This window comes from Takifugu flavidus, chromosome 19, assembly GCF_003711565.1.
Source record: "Takifugu flavidus isolate HTHZ2018 chromosome 19, ASM371156v2, whole genome shotgun sequence".
NCBI classification, from domain to species: Eukaryota; Metazoa; Chordata; class Actinopteri; order Tetraodontiformes; family Tetraodontidae; genus Takifugu; species Takifugu flavidus.
In genome coordinates this window covers 8843686-8866137 of record NC_079538.1, presented here as the reverse complement: position 1 = coordinate 8866137, position 22452 = coordinate 8843686, and the positions used below count along the sequence as shown (strand labels likewise).

At 46.4% G+C, this 22452-nt stretch overlaps 3 protein-coding genes and 1 long non-coding RNA gene across 7 annotated transcripts; all 4 read right to left on the bottom strand.

Moving 5' to 3' along the window:
- Positions 1–967: 967 nt before the first annotated feature.
- On the bottom strand, positions 968–1943 carry LOC130515913 (uncharacterized). Its single transcript, XR_008947302.1, has 2 exons — positions 1546–1943; positions 968–1229 (listed from the first exon to the last, which is right to left on the bottom strand). It is a non-coding gene; the product is annotated as an uncharacterized LOC130515913 (long non-coding RNA).
- A 251-nt stretch (positions 1944–2194) lies between these two features.
- scml4 (Scm polycomb group protein like 4) lies at positions 2195–10655 on the bottom strand. 4 transcript variants are annotated; one of them, XM_057016500.1, is made up of 7 exons: positions 10498–10655; positions 8834–9085; positions 6043–6233; positions 5722–5851; positions 4393–4602; positions 4171–4310; positions 2195–3691 (listed from the first exon to the last, which is right to left on the bottom strand). In XM_057016500.1, exons 2-7 carry the CDS (start codon positions 9054–9056, stop codon positions 3566–3568), a joined length of 1020 nt encoding a protein of 339 aa, XP_056872480.1. In that variant the 5' UTR covers positions 9057–9085; positions 10498–10655; the 3' UTR covers positions 2195–3565. The 4 variants fall into 4 exon arrangements, with proteins under 4 accessions (XP_056872480.1, XP_056872479.1, XP_056872481.1 ...); XM_057016499.1 differs by having other exon boundaries at positions 4393–4605; positions 10498–10654; XM_057016501.1 differs by lacking the exons at positions 8834–9085; positions 10498–10655 and adding an exon at positions 6809–6973 and having other exon boundaries at positions 4393–4605.
- Positions 10656–11329: 674 nt separating this feature from the next.
- Positions 11330–19568, bottom strand: sec63 (SEC63 homolog, protein translocation regulator). Its single transcript, XM_057016498.1, has 20 exons — positions 19316–19568; positions 18570–18669; positions 17413–17527; positions 17215–17327; positions 17044–17105; positions 16751–16809; positions 16624–16674; positions 16424–16532; positions 16240–16334; positions 16023–16155; positions 15686–15778; positions 15457–15602; positions 15203–15350; positions 15045–15127; positions 14861–14929; positions 14601–14756; positions 14360–14524; positions 14051–14251; positions 13331–13435; positions 11330–13249 (listed from the first exon to the last, which is right to left on the bottom strand). Exons 1-20 carry the CDS (start codon positions 19437–19439, stop codon positions 13112–13114), a joined length of 2265 nt encoding a protein of 754 aa, XP_056872478.1. The 5' UTR covers positions 19440–19568; the 3' UTR covers positions 11330–13111.
- Positions 19569–19989: 421 nt separating this feature from the next.
- On the bottom strand, positions 19990–21802 carry iyd (iodotyrosine deiodinase). The gene is made up of 5 exons (XM_057017096.1): positions 21574–21802; positions 20819–21016; positions 20573–20732; positions 20326–20482; positions 19990–20203 (listed from the first exon to the last, which is right to left on the bottom strand). The coding sequence occupies exons 1-5, from the start codon at positions 21758–21760 to the stop codon at positions 20021–20023; spliced, it is 885 nt and encodes a 294-aa protein (XP_056873076.1). The 5' UTR covers positions 21761–21802; the 3' UTR covers positions 19990–20020.
- Positions 21803–22452: the final 650 nt, after the last annotated feature.

Here is a 22452-nt window from a genome sequence, read left to right as displayed (position 1 = left end):
ACATTTGGGTCAAAGGAAAGAGGGGGGCTGGGGAATGTTGCATGAGGGGCGACATTCCCTCATCACCACGCTGGAAAGCTTGAAGACCACAACCGCTGCCTCCTCGAATTCATGTGAATTCAATTTTAAGCCTCTAATTTTGATGTCATTTCATGCTAATCGCAGGACTCCTGGTCTACAACGAGCGCTAATGTCCACAGAAGTAGATTTACGAGCCATTAGCGTGTTGGCGCTAATGCACCTGTCAAAGCGGTGACTTCTCTTAACACGTCCATAATGACTGCAGCACTAAAGCAGCCCATAATGACTTTCTTTGCACTTCTTTCCTGTAAATATGGAAAAACACTCATCATCTCCTCAACTCCTCTTCATCACTTCCCGTCCCGCTGCTGATGGAGCGCCGCTGGAAGTGACAGTTCTTAAGGTCTTGTCAAAAGCTCCTTGAGGGGGGGGGGGGGTGTTCACAACCTCTAATATCTGAGCTGAAAAATCACATGTGGTTGTCAGATGTTATAGCGCCACCTTCAGGCGAGGTGTGGAAACGAAATCCTGCAGTTCATTAAAGTCTAATCATGACGCCACCATAAACTGTAGCCAGGTATTTCATCCAAAAACTGGCTCTGAAACATTCAATTTTCTTCCCCAGACAAACCGGAGGGGTGCTGGTTTAAAATCCTGGGAAGGCTCATGGGCTGGGGCAGCCAATCGTGCAGCCACAGGTGCAGAAAAGATCTGTCCACTGCTCCTGGCTTGTGTGTGTTCACCAGTGTGTAAAGAAGGTTCAACGCAGAGGTCAAATTCACTAACTGATGTGAGTGCAGCCAGTTCTTTTTTTGTTTTCCGAGTTCTCTTTTTGTCCAGCAGATGGAGCCAAGCGCCAGCGCAAGACCGTCTGATCTGACCATTTCAAATATACTGTATATCACTATATTACCCTTTTAAAAAATGAATAAGACGTACTGATATATACAGGTATAAACATTTAATTCAACAATTATCAGACAAAGAGTTCAAGAGTTCAACAGAATGAAAAATAACTGGAGATAGATCCAAGACTCCATGGTGAAGTTGGGGAAGAAGGTGGGACACCCACGACCGTCCGACAAGTGCAGGCAGATTTCTAAAAGGTGTGCTGAAGAAATGTGCATAGTCCGGAAGGAGAAGGTCGCCATAAGAGTGATAAAGGTGGAGCAGCTTCCACACACCAACACTCATTTAGACACGAAGACCTGACAAATAAAGAACAATGATCAAACTCTCCACAGAAATGATGTGATCAATAAGAAGCCAAGAATATTCACGGGTGGTGTAGGAGACCAACCCCTTAGGTATAGAAATACTCTCTCTACTTTCTACTATTTGCCACTTGACCATTTAACTTACAGTATACACTATTGCACTTTATTACAAGTACTTAATGATTTATCAGAAATATAACAATAACAGAGTTCTCATTCAATAAATAAGAAGGACCTAATTACATAAAGCGTTGTATTATGCATGACAAAAGCAAAAGCAAAAGTAGCCAGGTAAATCTCACCTTACCCTTTAAGCCAAATCCAGTTTCTTCTGTGTTTCAGATAGTTTCTCCTGCAGCCGCTTTTTTCGCCAGTCCAGGAATTTCCTCCTCATTCTGTTCGCCTGCCAGCCTGCCACAAACCCGGCGGCGAAGGAAACTACCAGCGCCACTTTCAGGGACCTTTCTGAGACTTCTGCCATGTTCACCTACCGCTGACAGCGACCGTCACGACATTCCAACAGAGCGCACCGGAAATGCCCTCATGCTCGTACCGGAAGTGAATCTTCTTCTGCAGTAGTCGCGATACAACGCGATAATCTCGCCCCCGGAGTAAATAAAGACATTCCCAGACAACAGCAGCCCACCTGTATTTAAGAAAATCAAATTCATACACAATCCTTCAAAATTTATACTCCACATTTTATTACTAAAACAATGTGCTTGTACGTGATTAACTGTCAATTTACCTGTAATGTAAATGAACGCAAATATAACGATGTTCATCCAGCCTAATTATTTTATGACAAACGTGACTTTTAAGAGACAATCAATGTACTAGTTATCCAGCAAAATATAATCAAGGAAATGTATCTATTTTGCAACTTCTTTAGTTTATTGCTTTTTGTTGAATGCGTTGTCACCCTGCAGGTTTTCAATTAAATAAATAACAACTCATAAAGAGCAAGAAGAAATTTTTATTTAGAAACCATTGGTGGGGGGGTGCTACAAAATCCAAAAGCTAAACTGAATGACATTGACTAGAACTGAATGAATGTACATATTGTACATATATCAGTAAAGTGAAGCACAATTGTGAAATGGTAATGTGAGAAAATCAATATATCGTATTCGGGATGTGAAATCTATGTACAACATCATGTTCGCTTCATTTAGGTTCCAGATCACCGAGGCAGCCATGGAATAAAGAATGAATTCCCTGGCATACATGCTGTAGTCACACAACACTGACAAACACAAAATATAGAAGTGGAGAACAAATACTGTACAGTCACTTCCAAACAAAACACTTCGACCACTACGTTAAAAAAAACAGTTGTTCAGTCTTTATAAAAGAAAACTGTTTTGGTAGACAAAAAAAAGGTTTTGACATTTTGTTAAAGTTTCTATTAATGCTTAATAACACATACAGTGACCTTACCCAACTGCTTTGTTTCTGTGTAAAAGATAAGGAGGTCCTGTATGAGAGAAGTTTTTAACTGCATCATCGTGTGAAAGGAGAGTTTGAGAGTAAACTGCCCGTCGTGAGTGTAGTGGCTGTCATGGTTTCAGTTAGCACCAGATTTGCTACAGGTCTCTGTCTCAGTCGACTCTCAGTCAGAGTTAAAGAAAAAAAAAGAGTTCAAAATGGAGTGAAGTGTAACCGAGTTCACAAAAACACCAAGACTGTCTGCCTCCCCTTCCTGTTGTCGCTGTACTGTTGTGGTTTTGCTTCAGACCTTTGAATGCAAAACGTTTTAATGCTTTAATGACACGCTGAAACGCGAGGAGGGGAAATAGTTTCGGTTTGAGAAGAAGTAGCGGGTTCACCAGAGAATGACTATATGACTGAAGAATGACGGTCAAAACACCTCTGAAGCAAAACATTTTGCTTCCTGTTGCTGGATTTCCAGTGTCTGAAAAAAAAAGAACTGTAAATTGCATACTGAGGCTTCACACTTGATGTGCACGAGCTGCCGTTTGGTTCTGAGCTATTTACAAGCCGAAGCTTTTTGTCAATCCAGATAACAACGATGGAAATGAAACTACTTCATCTGTAAAGAGCCAGAGCACCAATTCTGTGCACCGGGGTGGTTTTTGGTAGTTCGGTGAACACCGGTGGGTCTCTGGCACCGTGATAAAGGACAAACAGACATGAGGTCGCGTCCATTTGTGCCCTCGATGCACCGGAAATGTGAACAAGCTGGTGTCTGTCTTACAATCTCCCCAAAATAGAGCCCTCTCTGTGAGGCGCAGTCAGCATGGCGGTGGAGGCGTTGGTGAGGTCCAGCCGATGGTCGTCGCCTGCAGCGCAGCAGTGGCGGAGGATCACGGCCAGCTCTGCTTGAGCTTGTCGATGTGGTAGCTGAGCTTCAGCGCAGGCCCCAGCTTCAGCCCCAGATACTTCATCATCATCTCGCTCTTCAGCAGGAGCAGAGCGTCTCCATCGATCTCCTGAAAGGCACCACATGAACGTGGAACTAACAGAATACACAACCTGTTCCGCATGATATTAAGACGATAAAGCAATCCGCTTTAATATAATGAACGCTAATACCAACATTGTGATCAGTTGTTTAAGTTGTTTGAAGGGTTTTTGGCTAGGATTGGAAAGATCAGAGTAATTTTAAATATTAGACCACAGATCTGCAGTGGTTTATTAGGACTTGTAAGGCTGGTAATATAGCTGGAGGCTGGAACTCATTAAATTATAAAAATGCTGTAATAATATTCATTAAGCTTTCATGCTGGCTGATTTATATCCAAGACTGCAGGGAACTGGGTGATGGATATTTATGTATAAATAGAGCTGGCTTATAAAAGATTTTGAAGAGTACCCAATCTCCAGGCGTTTCCCTCCCCACTGCTCAAACAGCCATATATTTAGTCCTATAATAACAATTAATGTCCAATATAAAAGAGCTTCTACTCACGTGTTTCCTGAATGCATCAGTGTGGGGGCCCAGGGCCTGAGGGTCAGCGTCTTTGATGAATGAGACGACCTCCTCGACTCCCCAGCTCGAAGGGTCCTTCCCCGCCGGGCGTTTGCACTCGCCGCTGTCTGGACTGTAGGCTGGGTGGGCACAAAGGTGAAACACCCACGTTACACTTTCAGGAAGCAGCAGTTGCTGCAGGAGAGCAGGAGACAGGCTCACCATTCCTGTTCGTATCATGGAAGCGTGCCGGGCTCGACATCTGCCTGCACAGGCCCCCTGGCAGGGAGCAGCTGCTGCCGCGGTAACTGTAGGGGTTCTTTGACGCATATTGTGACGTGGTGACGTTGAAGGCGGAGTCGCTGGGATCCACTGAGTAGCGTTTGGAGTCCACCAGCGGATCGCAAAGGAAGTCGTCGGGCACCGGGGTCTCTGCTGGAGGACAGGAAGTGTCATCAAAGCCACATCAGCCCCCAGATGCTGTCTCTTTCTTCATAAGTGTAGTGTTGAGCAACAAAAAGCATTAATAAGGAAGTTTTAAGGAGTTTCTTGGAAGGATAATGCAGAATAGCTGCTATATTAAGACCAAAACTGTTACTTTTTTTGCTCGGTGGCTGTGTTAGATCTCTTTAACAGGGAGCTTAAGGAAAGATCAGCTGAAGTCCCCCCCCAGCATGTAACAGTTGAAAGATCTGCGCTTATTCCTCCGAGTCCACTCCCTTTGTGCCGACCATTATTCAACCTGTCAATACTGTAGCTGGCTGCTGGTAACGCCGGGCAGTTATGGATTTATACGATGAAAGGTTTGTCAGGGCGAAATGCTCCACAGAGACGCTCCTGAATTACCTCTGCTTTGTGCCAGGTCAGGTGAGCCGTACCGAGGGCCCGTTCTGAAAAATCGATCGTGTGGAAAGATGGCCGAGTTCGGAGGCTTTGAGACTACGCCGGGGCTGCCTTCCTGCGTTTGAACGCAGAGCGGGCCTCCCTAAACAAAGAAAGTATTTTCTGCAAAGCTCCCCATCTCACCAGAGAAATGATTTGCATGAGTTTGGGTGGCACCACGGGGAGAACAGTGTGTGTGTGTGTGAGTGAGAGAGAGAGTGTGTGTGTATCCGCTACAGTCTGACATGAAACACTCGTCATGAATTGTGAGAACAAAGAGCAAAGCAGCGGTCCTTGACACACCAGATTCCCATTATCACCTCAAATACACGGAGGACAATCTTTAAATATTTGCTTTTTTTGGTGCAGGACAGAGGGAAGGAGTCAAGGAAATCAAACTGGCGCATTTAAATAAATCCATTTTCTCCACAGAAAATAAATGAAAGGGAATTAAGAAAGGAGGGAGAAGAGCTTCCTCATACAGACAAACACCGGTGCGTAACGTTCTGCATCTAAACACGTGTTGGTTCTTTATTGTGTGAGAGAACAAAGCAGGAAGAGGGAGTGTGTGTTCCAGTCCAGAAAGTCCGAAAAAGCAGAACAAGCCAGGAACCGGTAAGAAGAAAAGCGAGATGCACCCAATACAGTGCTGGTAACGAGTGTTGGTACCTGTCAGGACCTGTGACGTGGCTGACTTAGGGACGATAGCAGCGTCCTGTGGGAGGGAGCCCATCTCTGGCTCTGGGGTGCTGCTGGGAGGAGAGTTAGCCAGTGGGGACATCACTATCCTGGGCTTCAGCTACACACACACAAAAGTCCACTTATATAGTGTGTTAAATGTTCATGTCCATGCACCATGTGTAAGAACACTCACATCAACACTCAACTGTTACGCACAACTTAAAAACAACCCTGTTATGTTACCGCTCTGTTAGTGAGCTGAACATGGCTGCTGGTGTAAATGAGCCCCTGCGTCAGCCCCACACTGACCTTGAAGCCAGGTTTCCTGCCTCGCTTCTTCGGCACCTTGAGGGGCAGCATGGGCTCCATGTAGTGGCTCTGAAACTCCAGCTTACGGATCGGGGGTCGTCCCCTCTTCTTGACGGGGGGCCCCACCATGAACTGGGTGGCGAGGGCTGGAGTCTGCATCTCTGAGCTGGCAGACAAGGTACTCATCAGACCTGGGACACACACAAATGTGAGAGACAGGAAGCTGCAGCGCTGAACTGCAGCGGAAAGTTAGATTTACATGGCACACACACTCACACACACACACACACACACACACACACACACACACACAGAAGAAACAAAGCAACATAAAGCTTTGTAGTAAACCGGGCCCCTCCCCCTCTTCTGCTGCAAAGATTGCCATAAATTGTCTATTATTACTGCACAGACACATGAGCAGGAAGTGAAAGAAGCATGCACACACACACACACACACACACACACACACACACACATACACACACACACACACACACATACACACACACCAACTTGGCTTCTAGAGAGGCAGATATTTGTTCTCACAATGACCTGTCTTACGATTCTGTTATATTTTCCCGGTGAGGGCAGAAGCAGCCTAACTTTAGTAGAAAAGGGAGCAGCCAATCTCTTCCTGTGGTGATGACAACATGCAGCAAGCAGACTGACAGCAGCACATGGAAATGCACGGCGCCCCCCTCCCCCCTCTTCCTCCTCCTCTCACACCCCAGAACCTTTGAGATTTTGCACGGAACCCCCTGCCTACCATGCACGCAGCCTCCCGGTCACCGCTTCCTGCAACGCCGCCTCTCAGCTCTCCCCGGACGGATCCTGAGACGTTTCGCCGCTGATGCGCGCTGTCAATGCACCGGCAACTCTGCCACCGCCGCCTCGATCGCTCTCTTTTCTCTCTCTTCCTCAATCTCCAACCTGCCCCCTCCTCCCTCCCTCTCTCGTCTACCCTAACCCCCTTCCTCTGTGTCCCCTTTCAGTCGCCATGGCAACACGCCTCTAACATCCCGAGGCTGCCGGCAGACCTGCTGAGCTCAAAACGATGTCAGTGTGGGACTGTAATGTAATTACAGTTGCTGTGGCTTTTCTCTTTTTTTTTTTTTTAAACCCTCATCAAAATAAGGCTTAGAGCAGCTGAGAGGAGACTCGGGCTGCACCACCTTACCAAAGCCAGCCCACTTGGCCACAAACTGGTGTCCAAATATTCTTTATTAGGGCTGTGAAAATCCAAAAACCCGACCCTGAATGTGTGCCCCGGTTTATTGCTGACAAGCTTTTATCTGCAGACCCTCTTTCGTTTAATCTTTAATGAAAATCTGCACACAGCAAAGGGAAATAAAGCACCAGCTGGGGGAGGTGGGGGGGGGGGGGGGGTCCATGCAGGTATCAACAGAAAATAGCAGGTTCAGGGGGCATCATTTCTCTTTCTGGCTCTTTATTAAAGTGGGAACTACCCGAGCCGTACCTGCTTGGGTCCTCTTCCTGTCAAAGGCGTCACCTCTTAATCCAAAGCAGGTTAACCTCTGGGAGGTCCTGATCAAACATGCGACCCGTTGTGTGAGACAGATTTGTCAGGACTCATAAATCAGAGGTCGGGGACTGGATTACCGCCCGACCTGACAGGCAACATCAATTGCAGCGCTTCATTACAACGAAGCTCCTACGTGAGAACAAAAAAGCCCACAACAAACAGCAAGGTCAGGACAAGACGATAAGGCTGAGCACAATTCATCCCCACTGGCTGGCTGAGAGCAGCAAGGCAGCCAGAGGAGGACGAGGGTGAAAGGGGGGGTTCTATAAATCATAAAAGTAATTACGCACAGAGATTAATCCTGATGTCCCTTCTCCATCAGTCCTGTCTCATTATGGCGCATCACGATAGGGACAGAGCCAGACTGAGGGGGAGCAGATAATTATCTCTTACTTAGAAAAGAAATGAATACGAGGTAGGAGCTGCATTAATACTGGCAGATAATGAGACGCAGCAGAGAGGGGGAAGAGGAGAGGAAAATTTGCTCCCTCGCATCACAAAACACAATGGATTTGGGGCGGCACTCCATTTGTTTATGGCTAATTAAGCAATTAGGTGATCAGTGAAGCCCTTCACCCAGTGCTGCACTCTGACGTGGGGATGTTGTCTCCTGAATGCTGCGGCAGACAGCGTTAGAGAGCCGCTCCCGCCACGGCAACGCAGCAGTGACCAGCTCACATTAGCATAACTTCACTCCAAAGCTGCGGATTCGGATGTGCTGAGGAGAAAATGCGATGAGGTGATTTATGCCAACTGTGGAGAGGCGTGCAATATAAACAACGTATAATATCCACCCACACACACACACACACCACACACACACACACCACACACACACACACACACATACTACAAGCTTAATTACATTTTTGAAATCATGACTGTGTGTGTGTGTGTGCGTGCGTGCACGCGCATGTGTCTGTCTGTGTGTGTGAGTGTGTGTTGTTTAATCAAAGAAACAAACTCCCTGAATTTATTTACAGCTCAGTGAGGCCATCACCATGGTAACAGACAGTTAAAAAAAAGATCCTGCGCCAGAGTCAGCAGATAGGGATGGAGGGAGGGAATGAATAAATAAATAAATAAATAAATAAATAAACAAACAAATAAATAAATAAATAAATAAAAAATAAATAAATAAATAAATAAATAATAAATAAATAAATAAATAACATATGTATGAAGATCCTCAGACACAGAAACACACGACTGGGTTTTTACACTATGAAAACAAGAATCACTACTTACCTTCGGGCACCTGGCTGTTTAGACCCCACCCACCTCCTTCTGACTCCGCCCCCAGGCCCACCAGCTGCCAGCAGCCTCGTCCTCGGCCATCGTGGTGGTCCAGGCGCAGGCGGAGGCGAACACCTTTCCTGAGAGCGGCAGGCAGCCAGGAGACACGAGGATCGGCTGGAGCCGTTCGGAGGCGTGGATGGGGGTTCAAATCCCGCCCTCCACGCAGCCTCATGCCAGGAGGAGGCGGGACATGTGGAGAGACTGGAAGCAGAGCACAGGCCCAGGTGATTACAAATCAGTTTCTGTACTTTCAATCAAAGTAGGCAGATGGGCACAAGTGGGGGGGTTCAAAGGAAAAATGGAAATTAGAAGCAGCATCTGCATAATCACCAGTTCAAAGGTCAAAAGAGTAAAATGGTGGTTAACTGGAAGCTGCGGCTCTGCTAATGGCCCAAGTGTCGGAGACGATGAATTTATTGCATCGTTGACTGAATGACCTTTTGGATTTAACCAATTCAGAGCTGAAATAAAGGGACGGGGGCTCAACTATTACATTCATTTTCTCTTTCATTTGTTTGAGCTACAGAGTCACAAGAGGAGAGACATTTTCTGGGCCCCAAAGCAACAGGGGCAGCTGAGCGTGCGGGGACACGGTCTGGAGGAGGGGCCGCACCTGGGTCATCAGGTGTAACCTAACACGCCGGAGGCAACCCTGTGAATGGAGGGTGAAGCCTCCGTGCCTCCCTGGCCCTCAGCAGAAGCTCTGTGTGAGGGTCCCTTTAGGTGAGGGACCTGGTCCTATGGGACGGGTCCATCTGGTCCCACACTGCCTTCAGTCCCCCAACAAACAGACGAACAAACACCCATGGAAACATCAAAAAGTTGACGTTTCAAAACACGAAAGGAGACATTTCATCACCCAGCTGTGCTCACAGATGCAGAGCTCGGGGGGGTGCATGAAAAATAAAATTTAAAAAACGGGATTTGATGAAACAGAGTGCAACCCAGCTCTCTCTCTCTCTCTCTCTCTCTCGCTCTCTCTCGCTCTCTCTCTCTCACACACACACACACCCAAACATAATCTAACAAATAGGAGATTTTTGGATGTTGTCACCTTAAATCACAGCAGGAGAGATCAAACTGGAGACATTATTGGTTCCATAACTCAACAAACTGGTTGGAGAGAAGGAAGCAGTGAGCAGCTCCTCCTGCCACGATGCCAGTGTGTAAATCTAATAAACCGATAAAATAATAAAAATCTATATAACTACGGTTAAAAACAAGAATAACCATGTCATCATACGCATGTAAAAGTGTCCTGAGTATCATTAATGTCTTTATTATCTGTATTTAAAAGCTCCTTTCAGAGAACATAAACTCGCAACTTTGGATGTTGATGAATACCCTGATTTAATATTGTTATTAAATCACATCGATTGTAATTTAGAAAGTTTGGGGCCTAATAAATATCTGTCCTACGCCGGTAATAATGAAATTCGGTGATATGGTCAAGACTTACATGAAGTTGAGGGATATTTGTGATGGAAATGTGATTTTAGAACCTTTATTAAATGATCATTAAGTTTAAAGTGACACCAAGAGACAAACAAACACACACACACGAGGTTTTTGTGATCCTGTGGCTAAAATGTTGGAATCAGGGTCGGTTTTACCTCAGCGTGGGTGACTCTTTGCCCTGGATCCATTCGTGGCTGCGCACCGACGCCGAGCCGCTGCAAGAGGCGCCAGCGGCGGCGCAAACACCGGCGCCCTCTCGGTCTTGGCTCAGTCCGGGTCTCAGTCCGACTGGAGGCGACGTCCTTCGGAGCAAAAGGTTGTTTGGGGTGGGGTGGGGTGGGGGGGGGGGTAATTTTCCTCTGCGCGAGAGCTGCGTAACGGAGGGCGCGCAGGGAAATAGTGGAGCTTCAACCCTCCCGTTAACGCGCAGCGACGTGTCCAAAAAAGACTCACAAATAAGATAATTCGGGTTCTGCGCGAGTCACTGAGGCTCCACACAGAATTCTGACTGTTCCTACTCTTCTCTGACTTATATAACGCACTCTTAGATGATTTAAACATCTCACACCTGGGAGCCTCACCTGGATAGAGCCAGGTGCGGCTCCCAGGTGTGAAAGCAGCAGGAGGTCCTCAGGAAGTGTCTCTTTGGCTGGTGTAAGCAGGAGAATCTGTTGGCGCACAGAAATGTCCAAAAGCTGGAAGTTTGGTCGTGCTTCATGCAGTTGGTGCGTTTCTGCTTTGACCATCTGTCAAACCACCAAGATCGTGCACGTGGGAAAGCTCTGGTCTGCTGCATGTGTGAACAAGATGTGAGGAGAAGCTCTTCAAACATGTCAACAACATAACATCCTAGAATCATAAATATTCGCTCTTTATAAAACAGATTAGCGCCAATTGTTGGCAGTTAGCGTGCGTCACACCTTTGCGACGGTCGGCCACTGGGGGGCGCTCGGGGGCATTTACCGCTGGTTCGGAAAATACAACTCCTCTCATTCAAAAGTTTTTATTTGAAATGATTTTAAATACAAATAATATATTTTTCCATTTACACTGACAGTTCCTTTGTAAACAAAAGTGGCAGATAGTCGTCGGGTAGTTTCATCCAAACCTGCCAGCCCGGGATGCTGATCTATCAGGGGTATTCATCCTCGCTGCAATTTAGTTTGTCCCCCACAGTGTGAACAACCGACGCTACATTCTATTGCAGACTGATAAATACGGAGTAGAATATTACACCAGTTACAGGCTGGAGTGAACCCGAGTGTGTGTGTATGTGTGTGTGCAGAGAGTCAGCCTAACGCACTTGAATGCAGCATTAAAAGAAGCTCAACTGTTGGATGTGGGTGTTTGAAAAATCTACCAAAGTGTCACTGTACAGTGTGAAGAGTTTTATGATGCAACAGAACAGCAAAGGTGGTAACAGAAAGATAACCGACAGAATCTGCGGCCGTTCCTCAGACGGAGGACGTGAAGAGGGAGCAGAAAAGAGCACCTTCCCCTCAGAGGGCAGTTGTTTTTCCTTATTAGAAGAGCACGTTTGTTCAGCAGTGATTCTGGAAGGTGCTGCGCACAAACCGCTCAGTCCCACAGGTCCGAGCAGCTCTTTGTTCGCGATGCTTTGGGTCGGCCGCCCTCGTTTAGCAGATATAACCTGTGAGGTGTGTTGCCATGGCAGAATCCGTGATATGTATAGCGGGACTAGAGGTTACTATGACAACACTAAAACAAAAACCTAAATCTGTCATACAAACTAAAATTAAAGAAAGTTTTTTTTGTTTTTTTTTGCTCTATCAAGTACTCCTGGTGCGTGGCACCCGAGTATTTCTGATGCATTTATAAGGCCTTTTGGACGATGAGTGTACACTGGAATGTGCTATGATTGAAGAGGGAAAGAAAAAAATACACAAAGAGGAGAAAGCAAGTTCTCTGAAACAATGCACGTTGTGTGTGCCCAGAGTCTGAGCCCCTTCAACAGACTAGAGGTTTGGAAAAGACTGCAAAAGGAAGCAATTTTAACACAGCCGTCTTCAGAAAACCGTAGTGAATGAGGATGACGTGGCTGGAACAGAACACGGCTAATGACGCACACACACACACACGCACGCACGCACACACACACTCAGAGTCAACACAAGCACAGCTGACAGGCTGGGGGGGGTCACAGTGGAACTCAATTAAATCACGACGACTCTGTGGCGCCCCCTTGTGCCAGAGTGAGTCAACATCCAAGTGGGTCGACTGAGGGGAGACACGCGCTTCCGCAGTGTCCCACAGGAAGAATCATTAGCGTAAAGTTTTGAAACAAGGAAAGTTGTCAGATTTCCATCACAGGAGGTCACTGGTTTGTTTAGTTGGGACTGAATTAGCTGTTAGGCACCCCCTCTCCTCTTTCAGGAAGAAGAAAAGGTTCGAATAGGTCCTCCAGTCCACAGTGTGTCAAACTTTCATACCTGTACAAACACATATAAGGTTCCAAACGCACGCACCCGAAATACTCACGCACACTGGAGCTCCCACCCCCCCGAAACACGGGCCCGATATTCACAGAACTGTGTGAATCTTCAAGTCTCTGTATAAAAGAGGAAACTGGAAGGCAGGGGGAAGGGGTGTCACAGTCAGTATTATTGTAAAGATAAAGGAGGGGGGGGGCTCTGTGTGTACAAACTGTCTCTGAGGACTCTGCGTGGGTTCGCTGCTCCCTGTTTGTTACTCTTGAGTGCTGCTGTGGGGTCAGAGGTGGGTGGGAGGGCCGGGCGTGCGCGTCCACGTTCAGTCATTGTCCTCGTCGTCGTCTTCACTCTCCTCGATGCCGTCGCTGTCCTCCTGCTCCTCGTCCTCCTCCTCCGTGTCGGGGATGTCCCACTGAGGGTGATTGTCCAGCATAGCCTTGGCTTCGTGGACCTCCAGCTGAGGACAGAGGTTTGACGTTACACACCATAATTCTGGATCATGTGACAGGCAAGGCGACGGCATAGGCGTCACTGTCACCTTTAGTGGTTTGATCTGGTCCAGTCCCAGGTAGGAATCTGACCGCAGGATGACAGAATATTGGTAGTTGCCTGTTTTGGAAGGTGCTGGAAACTTCAGCTCAACCTGGAATAAAAAAAGTGTAGAAAAATTTACACTTGTCTCCTCAGGAGAATGAAGCGCTGCATTATTACAGGGTCCGACAGTAAATATGAGACCAGCCTCCCCTCATTGTGCAAATAAATATGGCAAACATGTAATTAGAAGCACAATGGGGCCGATTATTATTCGGGGAATGAGCCGTGAACAGGAAGGAAATCTGAAAGCAGCAGTTTTGCCCTCGAAAGAAATAAAACATACATTATCTGTCAAACCTGCAGTTTGGAGGCAGCCAGACAACACAAACAGCAAATAACAGAAGAGTTCCAGGCTGAACCGCTGTGCTCCTTTTTATTTATTAACGCTCCTTTCAGGAGCCACGTTTTATGACAAGCACAGATCCAAAGTGCAAACTGTGCAGACACCTCCTCTAAGGATATGATGATGGGAGTGCTAGTGTTGCCTAGCAACAGAGTTTTGCAAGTGACTTCTGTGTTCCAAGAAAACAGGGAGAAAAACTCTACTACTTATTAGCATCTTTACAACAAAATGAGCATTTTTGGTCTTTGCTCTTGCTAAATAAAGAACAGGAAGTGTTGCTTTCTCCGAGCAGGTAGAATGTAAATATAAAAGTCCGCTCACCTCTTCCGTGTCCTTTAGTGTGCAGACATGGTGGGGCATGGAGACGAGCGTCTGGTCTCTGCGGTCGGCTATGTAGAGCCACCACCACTCCTGCTTCTCCTCGGGGAAGTACAGGCTGTAAGCAGGGTGCGTCACCTTGGACTTGGTCTCCAGCAGCGCCCGCTCCCTCCGCTGGATGCTCTGCTGCAACGCCTCCCACTCCTGACACGGCCAAGAGGAGAGCAGCGAGTTAGCAGATGTCGCCAACATTTGGGAGCACCTATCGATTGAGGAAGTTCTGTGCTGTGATTGTTTTGACAGTTCTCTGACCTCTTCGTCGTCCCCGGCCATCTCGTCCACCTCCGTGTCGCTCTGTTTGTCGCTGTCGTCGTCTCTCTCGCTAGGAGAGTCTTTGTTGGCTTCGCCCTCCTCGGACTCGCTGCCCTTGTCCGAGGCTTCGTCCTCTTCCTCCTTCACTGTTGCTGCTGCAGCTTCCTGGAGAGCCACACCAAGGATCAGAACAGATCATTTTAATACAGAATAATCTATGTTAGGTGATCTGGATACGCACGTTTCCTGCCACGTTGCCGTTGGCCTGCTTGGTTTTGGCGGGAGCAGGTGTGGTCTTCTTTTTCGTTAATTTCTTCTTCTTGGACTTGGCTGTCTTCTTAGCCCCTTTACTCTTGTTCTGCCACACTTTTGTTTTGGTTTTACTCGAGTCCGCTTGCTTTAAAACATAGTAATACGTGTTCAGGTGACCAATAGTCAACCGGTTTTAAGATAATGACAGCAGTTATTAAATTTTGATTCGTTTATGTGATTCATTTCTACCGTTTCTTCTGTTGTTGTGGACTCATCTGGAAGGCACTGTGTTGACTCCTGCTCTTTTTCAAACACCTCCTATAGACAAACACATGCTATTACAGGCAGACAACACACTCTAGCGGCCAATCTGTGAATTGCAATATTCCCTAGTCCCAGTATTCACTACATTCCCAGTTCCACCTTTACTCACCGCCATCCGTTTTCTGGTTAAGGTGACAGTTACAGTGACAATAGACCCAGCTGTGATATTATGGCTGTCTTCATCATCAAGAACTGCAAGCAGAAAGAGAGCAGGTCAAGCATGCCGCAGGACATTTAGCCAACGTACCGTTGTATCACAGGACCCACCTTGCAGTTTGATATCCATGGTGATATGAGGGAAGCTCCCCAAGACGGCCATGACCTCATCGTACTTCTCCTCCCCCAAGACGCGCAGCATGTTGCGTCTGTCCGAGTCCTTGAGGCTCACCAGGTCCTGCAGGGACCTGACTTTGTACTGGTGAGGAGGACAAACGTGACAGCGACGGCTCGGACAACAGTGCCACTGACTAAGATTTACTATCATCTGTGTGTCCTTGTTGACATGCACAGTCTGCAGTTACCTTCTTTGAGATGCAGTAGCGGAGGTGTTCCTCTTCAAAGTGAGGCAGCTGCAGAAGAGGAGATTTGGACTCCTGCAGCCCCTGCACGATCATCTGCGTCAGCTTCATGCAGTTCTCTATGGTGACCAGCCGGGGAGCGTGGAAACCTGACGGCACACACCACCACACCGTTTAACAGAATGAACACAGAGGCTTTTAACTGTGAAGACTCTGGCATGTCTAAACGTACCTCCTCTGCTGTTGGCCATCATGGTCAGCTGGCAGCCCACGTTGATCATCTCCTGGAGGAGAGCTGGACTCTTCCTCACCACAAACCTCTGATCTGAAACAGATGGAAATCACACGTCGTTGCTCCCGAATTCAGGGTTTCAGTTCAAACTTGCAGCCTGTTCAAAAGTTTTCTTTTTGCATAGTTCATTTACGCTGCACATCATAACCATTCAAGAGTGCACGTATGCAAGAACTGATTAAACTACTTTACACAGTCTGCACTTTACCTCTGAGGAGGAGGGTATACTGTGGCTTTAAAATGCAAAGGTCATGCAAAGTGAACTTGAGTATTTTACCTTCTTCTAACTCCTCTGACACATCCATACGTGCAAGGTGGGAGAGCACCAAGACCCTGGCCTTCATACTGTAGGGGTAACAGAAGGGAGGCTCCTTTTTCTTCACATTAATGTTTCCCAACTCACGGATGAGCTGCAAGACAGACGGGGGGATGAATCGTCTTTGACCTGATAAAGCAGCACAGGTAACCACACACTCAGTTGCAACCACGCTCACCTGCGGAACTTCGATGTTATCTGTTGGTCGTATCGTGGCCTCCTTGTTGCTGCGAGGGTCGAACTCGAACGCCGCCGTCAAAACCATGCCCAACCCTGGAGGGGTGGGGTGAAATCAGTAACTCAAAATAGCAGCGACGGAAGACTTTTGAGAGAGCGTTGGTCTAATGATATGCTGAACTCACGCTTCATGTTCATGTTGGGCGTCTTGTACATGAAGTGCATGAAGAGCTGGGTGGTGTTGATGAGGATCTGGTCTCCACTGTAGCGGATGGAGCGATACCACCAGGTGCCCTGTGGCAGGCGGTGGAGAAAGTAGAGAAAGAAGTGAGTAGAACAAACAAAGGACGTGCAAGACACAGCTGGGAAAACCGGGAAGACCTACGACAACGACAGGAAGGATGACCATGAAGGCTAATCCGTACACCAACAGCACCTGAAGAGGGATAACAGGCAAATGGTTCATTTCTAGACAACCTCAGCATGCGTGTCAAAGATCAATGAGTCTTTACCAGCATGGAGTTCTTTTGGTCAACGATCCAGGCAGGTAAGGCGATGCCAAAACTGGTGGCTACATGAGGAGATCGAGGAGCAAACAGACAGAAAACAAAACTCTTTAAAACAGCAAACCGCGTGACAGGGTTTAGACGTGCGTCTGTGGAGCCCCGTTAACGGGCCTGGCTGTTGGCCCTGCTGGAATGAGTGCCCTTCTGCATCCTTATGTTTGTCACGATGGATCGCTGTGTTTGAGTGCACAGAACAAGTCAACATGGAAAGACAAATGAACTCGGGCATCGGCACTCACCTCCCGGCCCGTCCGGGTTGCCGTATATTTGCCAGTTCTGGCGGGACTCTTCATTGGTGAGGCTGGGAGGGACCACAAGGAAACAGATCAATCACTTGCCTCAGGCTGATTTATCACGTTCCTGATAATACAAATGCATTCCCGCCTGGCTCAGAAAGGAACGCCACTTACGCGGCGTAGGCTTTGGCGATCCTCATGAACGTGGCCTCATCCCCGCGTTTGTCAGGGTGGTATTTGAGTGACAACACTCTGTATTGCTTCTTGATCTCTGACAACGATGCGCCCTAAAGAGACGCACATTTAGACCTCAACAGAAATGTTTCATTCATCCTAAAGGAAAGGCATTTGGGGGTTGCGGTGAGTGCTTACCGGGTCCAAGTTGAGGACTTCATAAGGGTTATACTCCTGGTATTCCCTGTCCAGCTTGGACACTTTGTAAGCTAGCAGCAGGAACACGGCCCAGCCAAACAACAAGGCTGCTTTTCTGAAAATCAGAAGGCAGAAAAAAATTTACAAATACCCAGCTTTAGCACCATTATAAATAATTCTGGTTCTGTCGCTGGAACTGTGGTACGGCTTTAGATTAGTTATTATGCACAGGCAATCTGCAGCCCACGCTCCAGAGAGCTTTAACTTAATCTACTGCATATAAACAAGACAGCAAGACAAGCACGGCACCATCCGTCCTTGGTACAAATGCATGGTAGTTGAACTTGTTGCCATGACAATGGCAAAACCCCATGGCCTGATCTGCAGCATCTGTTCCCATGACAACTGTGCACTTGCCTGAGTTGGCAACCCAAAGATTACTTCCTAAAATATCCACATAATGATCATCAGCATGGCATAGCTCTGAGGAGGAGTCGGCTTCTCGGGTTTCCAGAGGACATTTCGGTTTCACCAGCCTCCGAGTCACAAACACGATCGTACAAATAAAGAGTTCTCAGAGTAAAAACAACCTGGTGCACATTTGAGATGAGGGAAAAGAAGTGAAAGCATTATTAAAAAAAACAGTGGAGAGGGTAAGAAGGCAGAAAAGGATGAAAAAAGCCAAAACACCACCATCTTTTCATCAATCCAGAAAACACAACCAAGAAAACCGGCATAGATAGATAAAAGTGACATTAAGTTTACATCAAAAGCACTCAAAAAGAAGATTTAAAAGCAACTGTAAACTACAGTCTTCTTATGTGTTACAATAGGTTATAGCCCTTCTTCACACACACCGGAGTGAAGCTGACGATGTTTCTGCAGTGTAAACAGATAAGTCAGAACCAAACAGCGGCAACGGCTCAAATATCTGACAGCAAACAAAGCTGAAATTCAAATGCTTCACACAGAAATATCCTTCACGAGCCTCTCTTCAGTCTTAAGCATTAGGAGCCACAAGAAAGTTGGCTTCAAAAGCGGCGACTCAAAGGACGGCCAGTCATCTGCCAGCCATGTGTCGGAATTCATCCGCACTTCCTAAATGTGTGCACATGTTGTTGCCTTTGGCAGAATCCAGGGGTGGGGGGCAGACTCACTTTAGGGTTGGAACGATGCTCTGCTGAGACTTCATCAGCCTGAGCCGGTACCAGAGACACCTGCCATGGACCCTCCGCAGACTCTTCAGACGCAGTTGTTCTGCAAAGACAATCAGCGAACTCAATAATAAAGTTCGATAAGGTCACTGATTAGATCACAGCTGCTTGAGTTTTAGTGGATCAAATATTAAGGCTTGTGTGTGTCTCTATAAAGTAATAAATCTATGTCTAAATAAATTACTACCATGTTTTATGATATCATTGTTCGAATGCGTATACAATTAGTGAGCTAGGTTCCCTCGATTACATTGCATAATTGGTGTTGTTATATATTCTTTGTTTACAAACAGACAAATGTTTAGATAAGGATTTATCAGGGTCAGAACCTGAACTGTGATTGGCTTTAGGGCTTGAAGCGGAATAATTGCATATATTTAAACAAAAAAGCCACCACAAAAGACAAAAGCATAGCAAATACAATTAAAACAATTAAGATTTGATTTTATTCTGATTGAACTAACCGCTAAACAGTGGGTGGAAGTGACCTGTGAACAGCTTGGAACGTTTGCAAGTGAATGTTACACTAGAATAGTTTAGACAACCTTCAAATAAAGCAAGAGGGTGGACGCAATTACTTCCACAGGTTTTTGGTTTTTTAAATGCATGAGGTTCACTTAATGTTGGGCGAATTAGGTGTGCTTAGCCTACTTAGCTGAGTTAGCAAGGAGCCAGATATCAGGCCTTACCAGCATTCTGATCCCGAGGCCAGAGGTAATATGTGGCTGGGATTACAATTAGTCCGACGAAGGACGTAAGGAAATAGAAAAATGTGTTGCCGCTGTCATCGTACTGGAACTGTTGCCCGGCCATTTCGTAGCGACACTGGGGTCGCCCTTCTTCTCCAGCGCCGCGCTTCCCCCCTCAAGACTGATGTGTTGGACTTGACAGAGCGTTAGCTAAGCAGCTAGCATCCAGAAAAGACGCTGGCTCTGGTTAACCGTGTACGTGTACTCATGGTGTTCTTCTGTGGTGTGCTTGGAAGACGACAAAGTCGCTACTGACCCCGCGTGGTTATTTGAAATACGGTAAAAGACCAGCGAATAGCAAAAATAAATTTAGTGTCATAAAAGCAGTTTGGAACAGGTTTCATTGTGTTTGAATGTGACAAAAATTGATTATATCTGTGATACTCACACATTCATATTCAACCCCATATGTGCTGTGTCTGCAATTTAGCGTGGAGTGTTGAATATGTAGGTTACCAAAGTAATTTACATATAATTTGGTGCAGCACTGCACATGCTTATGCTTTTCTTCATTATTTATGAATCTATCAACCAATATATTGTTTGACAACAGCATTTATAAAAATCTTTCATCATGATGATGGACAGATAAATAAAGAGATATTGCCGTGAAGCACGCTTTAACCTTTTTTTATTTAATATTTGTCAGATATGCACCACAATATCTTCCAGAGGCTTGCGTTCCAACTCCGGCACGGTGGCATCCGGAGCGGGGTAACCCACTGGAAGCAACATCAGCAGCTTCTCGTTGGCCGGACGCTTGAGGAGGAGCCGGAGCTGGGGGCCACAATTTAGGGGTGTCGATGTGACGGTGACAAGGCCCACGTTCTGAAGTAAATAAAATAACACTTGTGTGACAAATGTTGCCAGTGGATGGATCCCACGTGCATCTGGACAGCCTTTATGATGAACTGAAGAGGGCATGACTGATCAGATTAACTGAGCGTTACCTGTAATGCAGCCAACAGGATCCCACTGGCTATGGACACGCTGATCTCATTGTAGTAATGCGTCTTTTTCTTGTTATTTGGCAAAATCCCATAAGTCTGCTTGAAGATGAGGATTAGGTATGGAGCGACGTCCAGGTAGTCCTTGATCCAATTTGTCCTGCAAAAAGGAGAATGACTATATAGTTCTGTGAACTTGAAATGATGGAGTTTTTTGGGTTTTTTTTAATTTCTAGTTTTTGTTGCTTACCTTAATTTAGCCAAGTCTTTCACCCACTTGTCCCCCATCCTCTGACGGTAGTTGACCTCCTCCTCTTCCTCCACTATCTGTCTGATCTGATGTTTCATCTCGGGATCTGACACGACCACAAACGTCCAGGGCTCTGTGTGAGCTCCACTGGGTGCAGTGCCTGTCCACGGCAACGAGACAAAGGAAGAATTGAACTGGAGTTCAGGTCCTACTTTATGTCAGCCCTGTCTCAAGAGGCACACTTGCCTGCAGTGAGGATGACGTTGTCGATGACCTCTCGGGGGACGGGCTCCGGGCTGATCGAGCGGACCGTTCTACGCTGGTTAAGCAGCCTGTAAAATTCCTTGGATCTTTCCACCATTGTTTCCTCTGGATAACGCATTGCTGAGTAAGGAACATGTGGAATGTCCTGCTCCTCACTCCTGTCCACCCAGTCATCGCCCTCTTAAAATGTAACATCCCACAAAAGGAAATTTGATTGTTTGCACTTTAAAATTGCAAAACAGATGTCAACATGAGGTCATTGCTTGTTCTTGTTAGGGAACAGTTGTTCATGAATGGAGTCATTCGCTGATGATAATAAAGAATTGTGAAAAATCTCCATTTTTGATTAAATGTGAAAATGTGATTTCCCAACACCAGTTGTCCTGAAAAACCCCCAATGTAAACCATTTACCCAAAAATATTTCACCAAATGCCTCACAGCTTTCACACATTCTGGTTACATATTGTTTAGCTCATTTAATGTTGCACAATTATCAAAAATCCAAGTAACATTCCTCTGGGTTTGGTTTATTAGGAAGTAAATGCCCCCCTTAAAGTACATCTGTGTTGCTTGATAAAAGTAGACTGGCTGAATATTAAATCAATTGGCCTAAAACGAGAAAGAAGAGAAAAAAACTTTACACTCAGTAACTATTCAAATTTAGAGGCAGCTGTACAAAATGACCTGAGGCGCTTTTAAAACTGCCACAATGAGGAGGGGAACGATTGTGCGTTACCGTCTTCTCGCTGTTCCAGCTCGGTGTCATCCTGGACTTCTTGATCGACCCAGGGTCTAGACTCTACCTTGGCTGCTTTTAAGCGTGAGGAAGGGGTCTCCGCGTCCTTGGACTTCACCAGCATGTAACCTAGGACCAGGCACAGGACCAGCGCCAGGACGGGCGTGAGGACGGACAGGAGAGCCATGACTGTGGGACCCACTTGTCCTGATGTTACGTAACAATGTACCAACGGACTGACGTGTGTCGGGTGGGTGGGTCCAGACATCTCATAACCTTAGCTGTGTTTACTCTTATCATTGCTTTCGCAATATGGGTCTGCGTTTATCTGATGTATGCGAGGCCGTATGGCACCAGCACGCACCAAACAGTGTTGATCCAAAACCACACGAAATTTACAACTTTTAAGTTGCTTATGTCACACCTGAATTAATCTTTGCGGTGTCCATGGGAGAATTAATAAAATTGTATTTAGCTCAATTTTGACTTGTATTTCTCTAAATGGGCGACAGGTGGCACCAACGCCGGGGTGAAACGTCGAGATGCAGGACTCGCGCAGGTTGGTGCGAATTTAAGACATAAAGGTTTTAACTGGCAAAAAGAAATGAAACGTTTGCTAGTGTAACGGATGAATGGTCTGATGCAAGTGCAGCAAACCCTCGAAAGCTTTCACCTGCCGTCACCTCTCCAGTTCGCTCCGGTGCGCAGAGGAGCCATTGAGGGAATCTGAGTGGCGCGCTGCAAAAAATGACCCAAAAGAGTGCCCCTGCCAAAAACTGGCATACTTTAAAAAAAAAAAAAAGCTAGTCAGCTGCACGACAATAACTAAAATATTCAAAAACAATAGATGGGTTTAAAATGCAACGTTATATGTTGGAA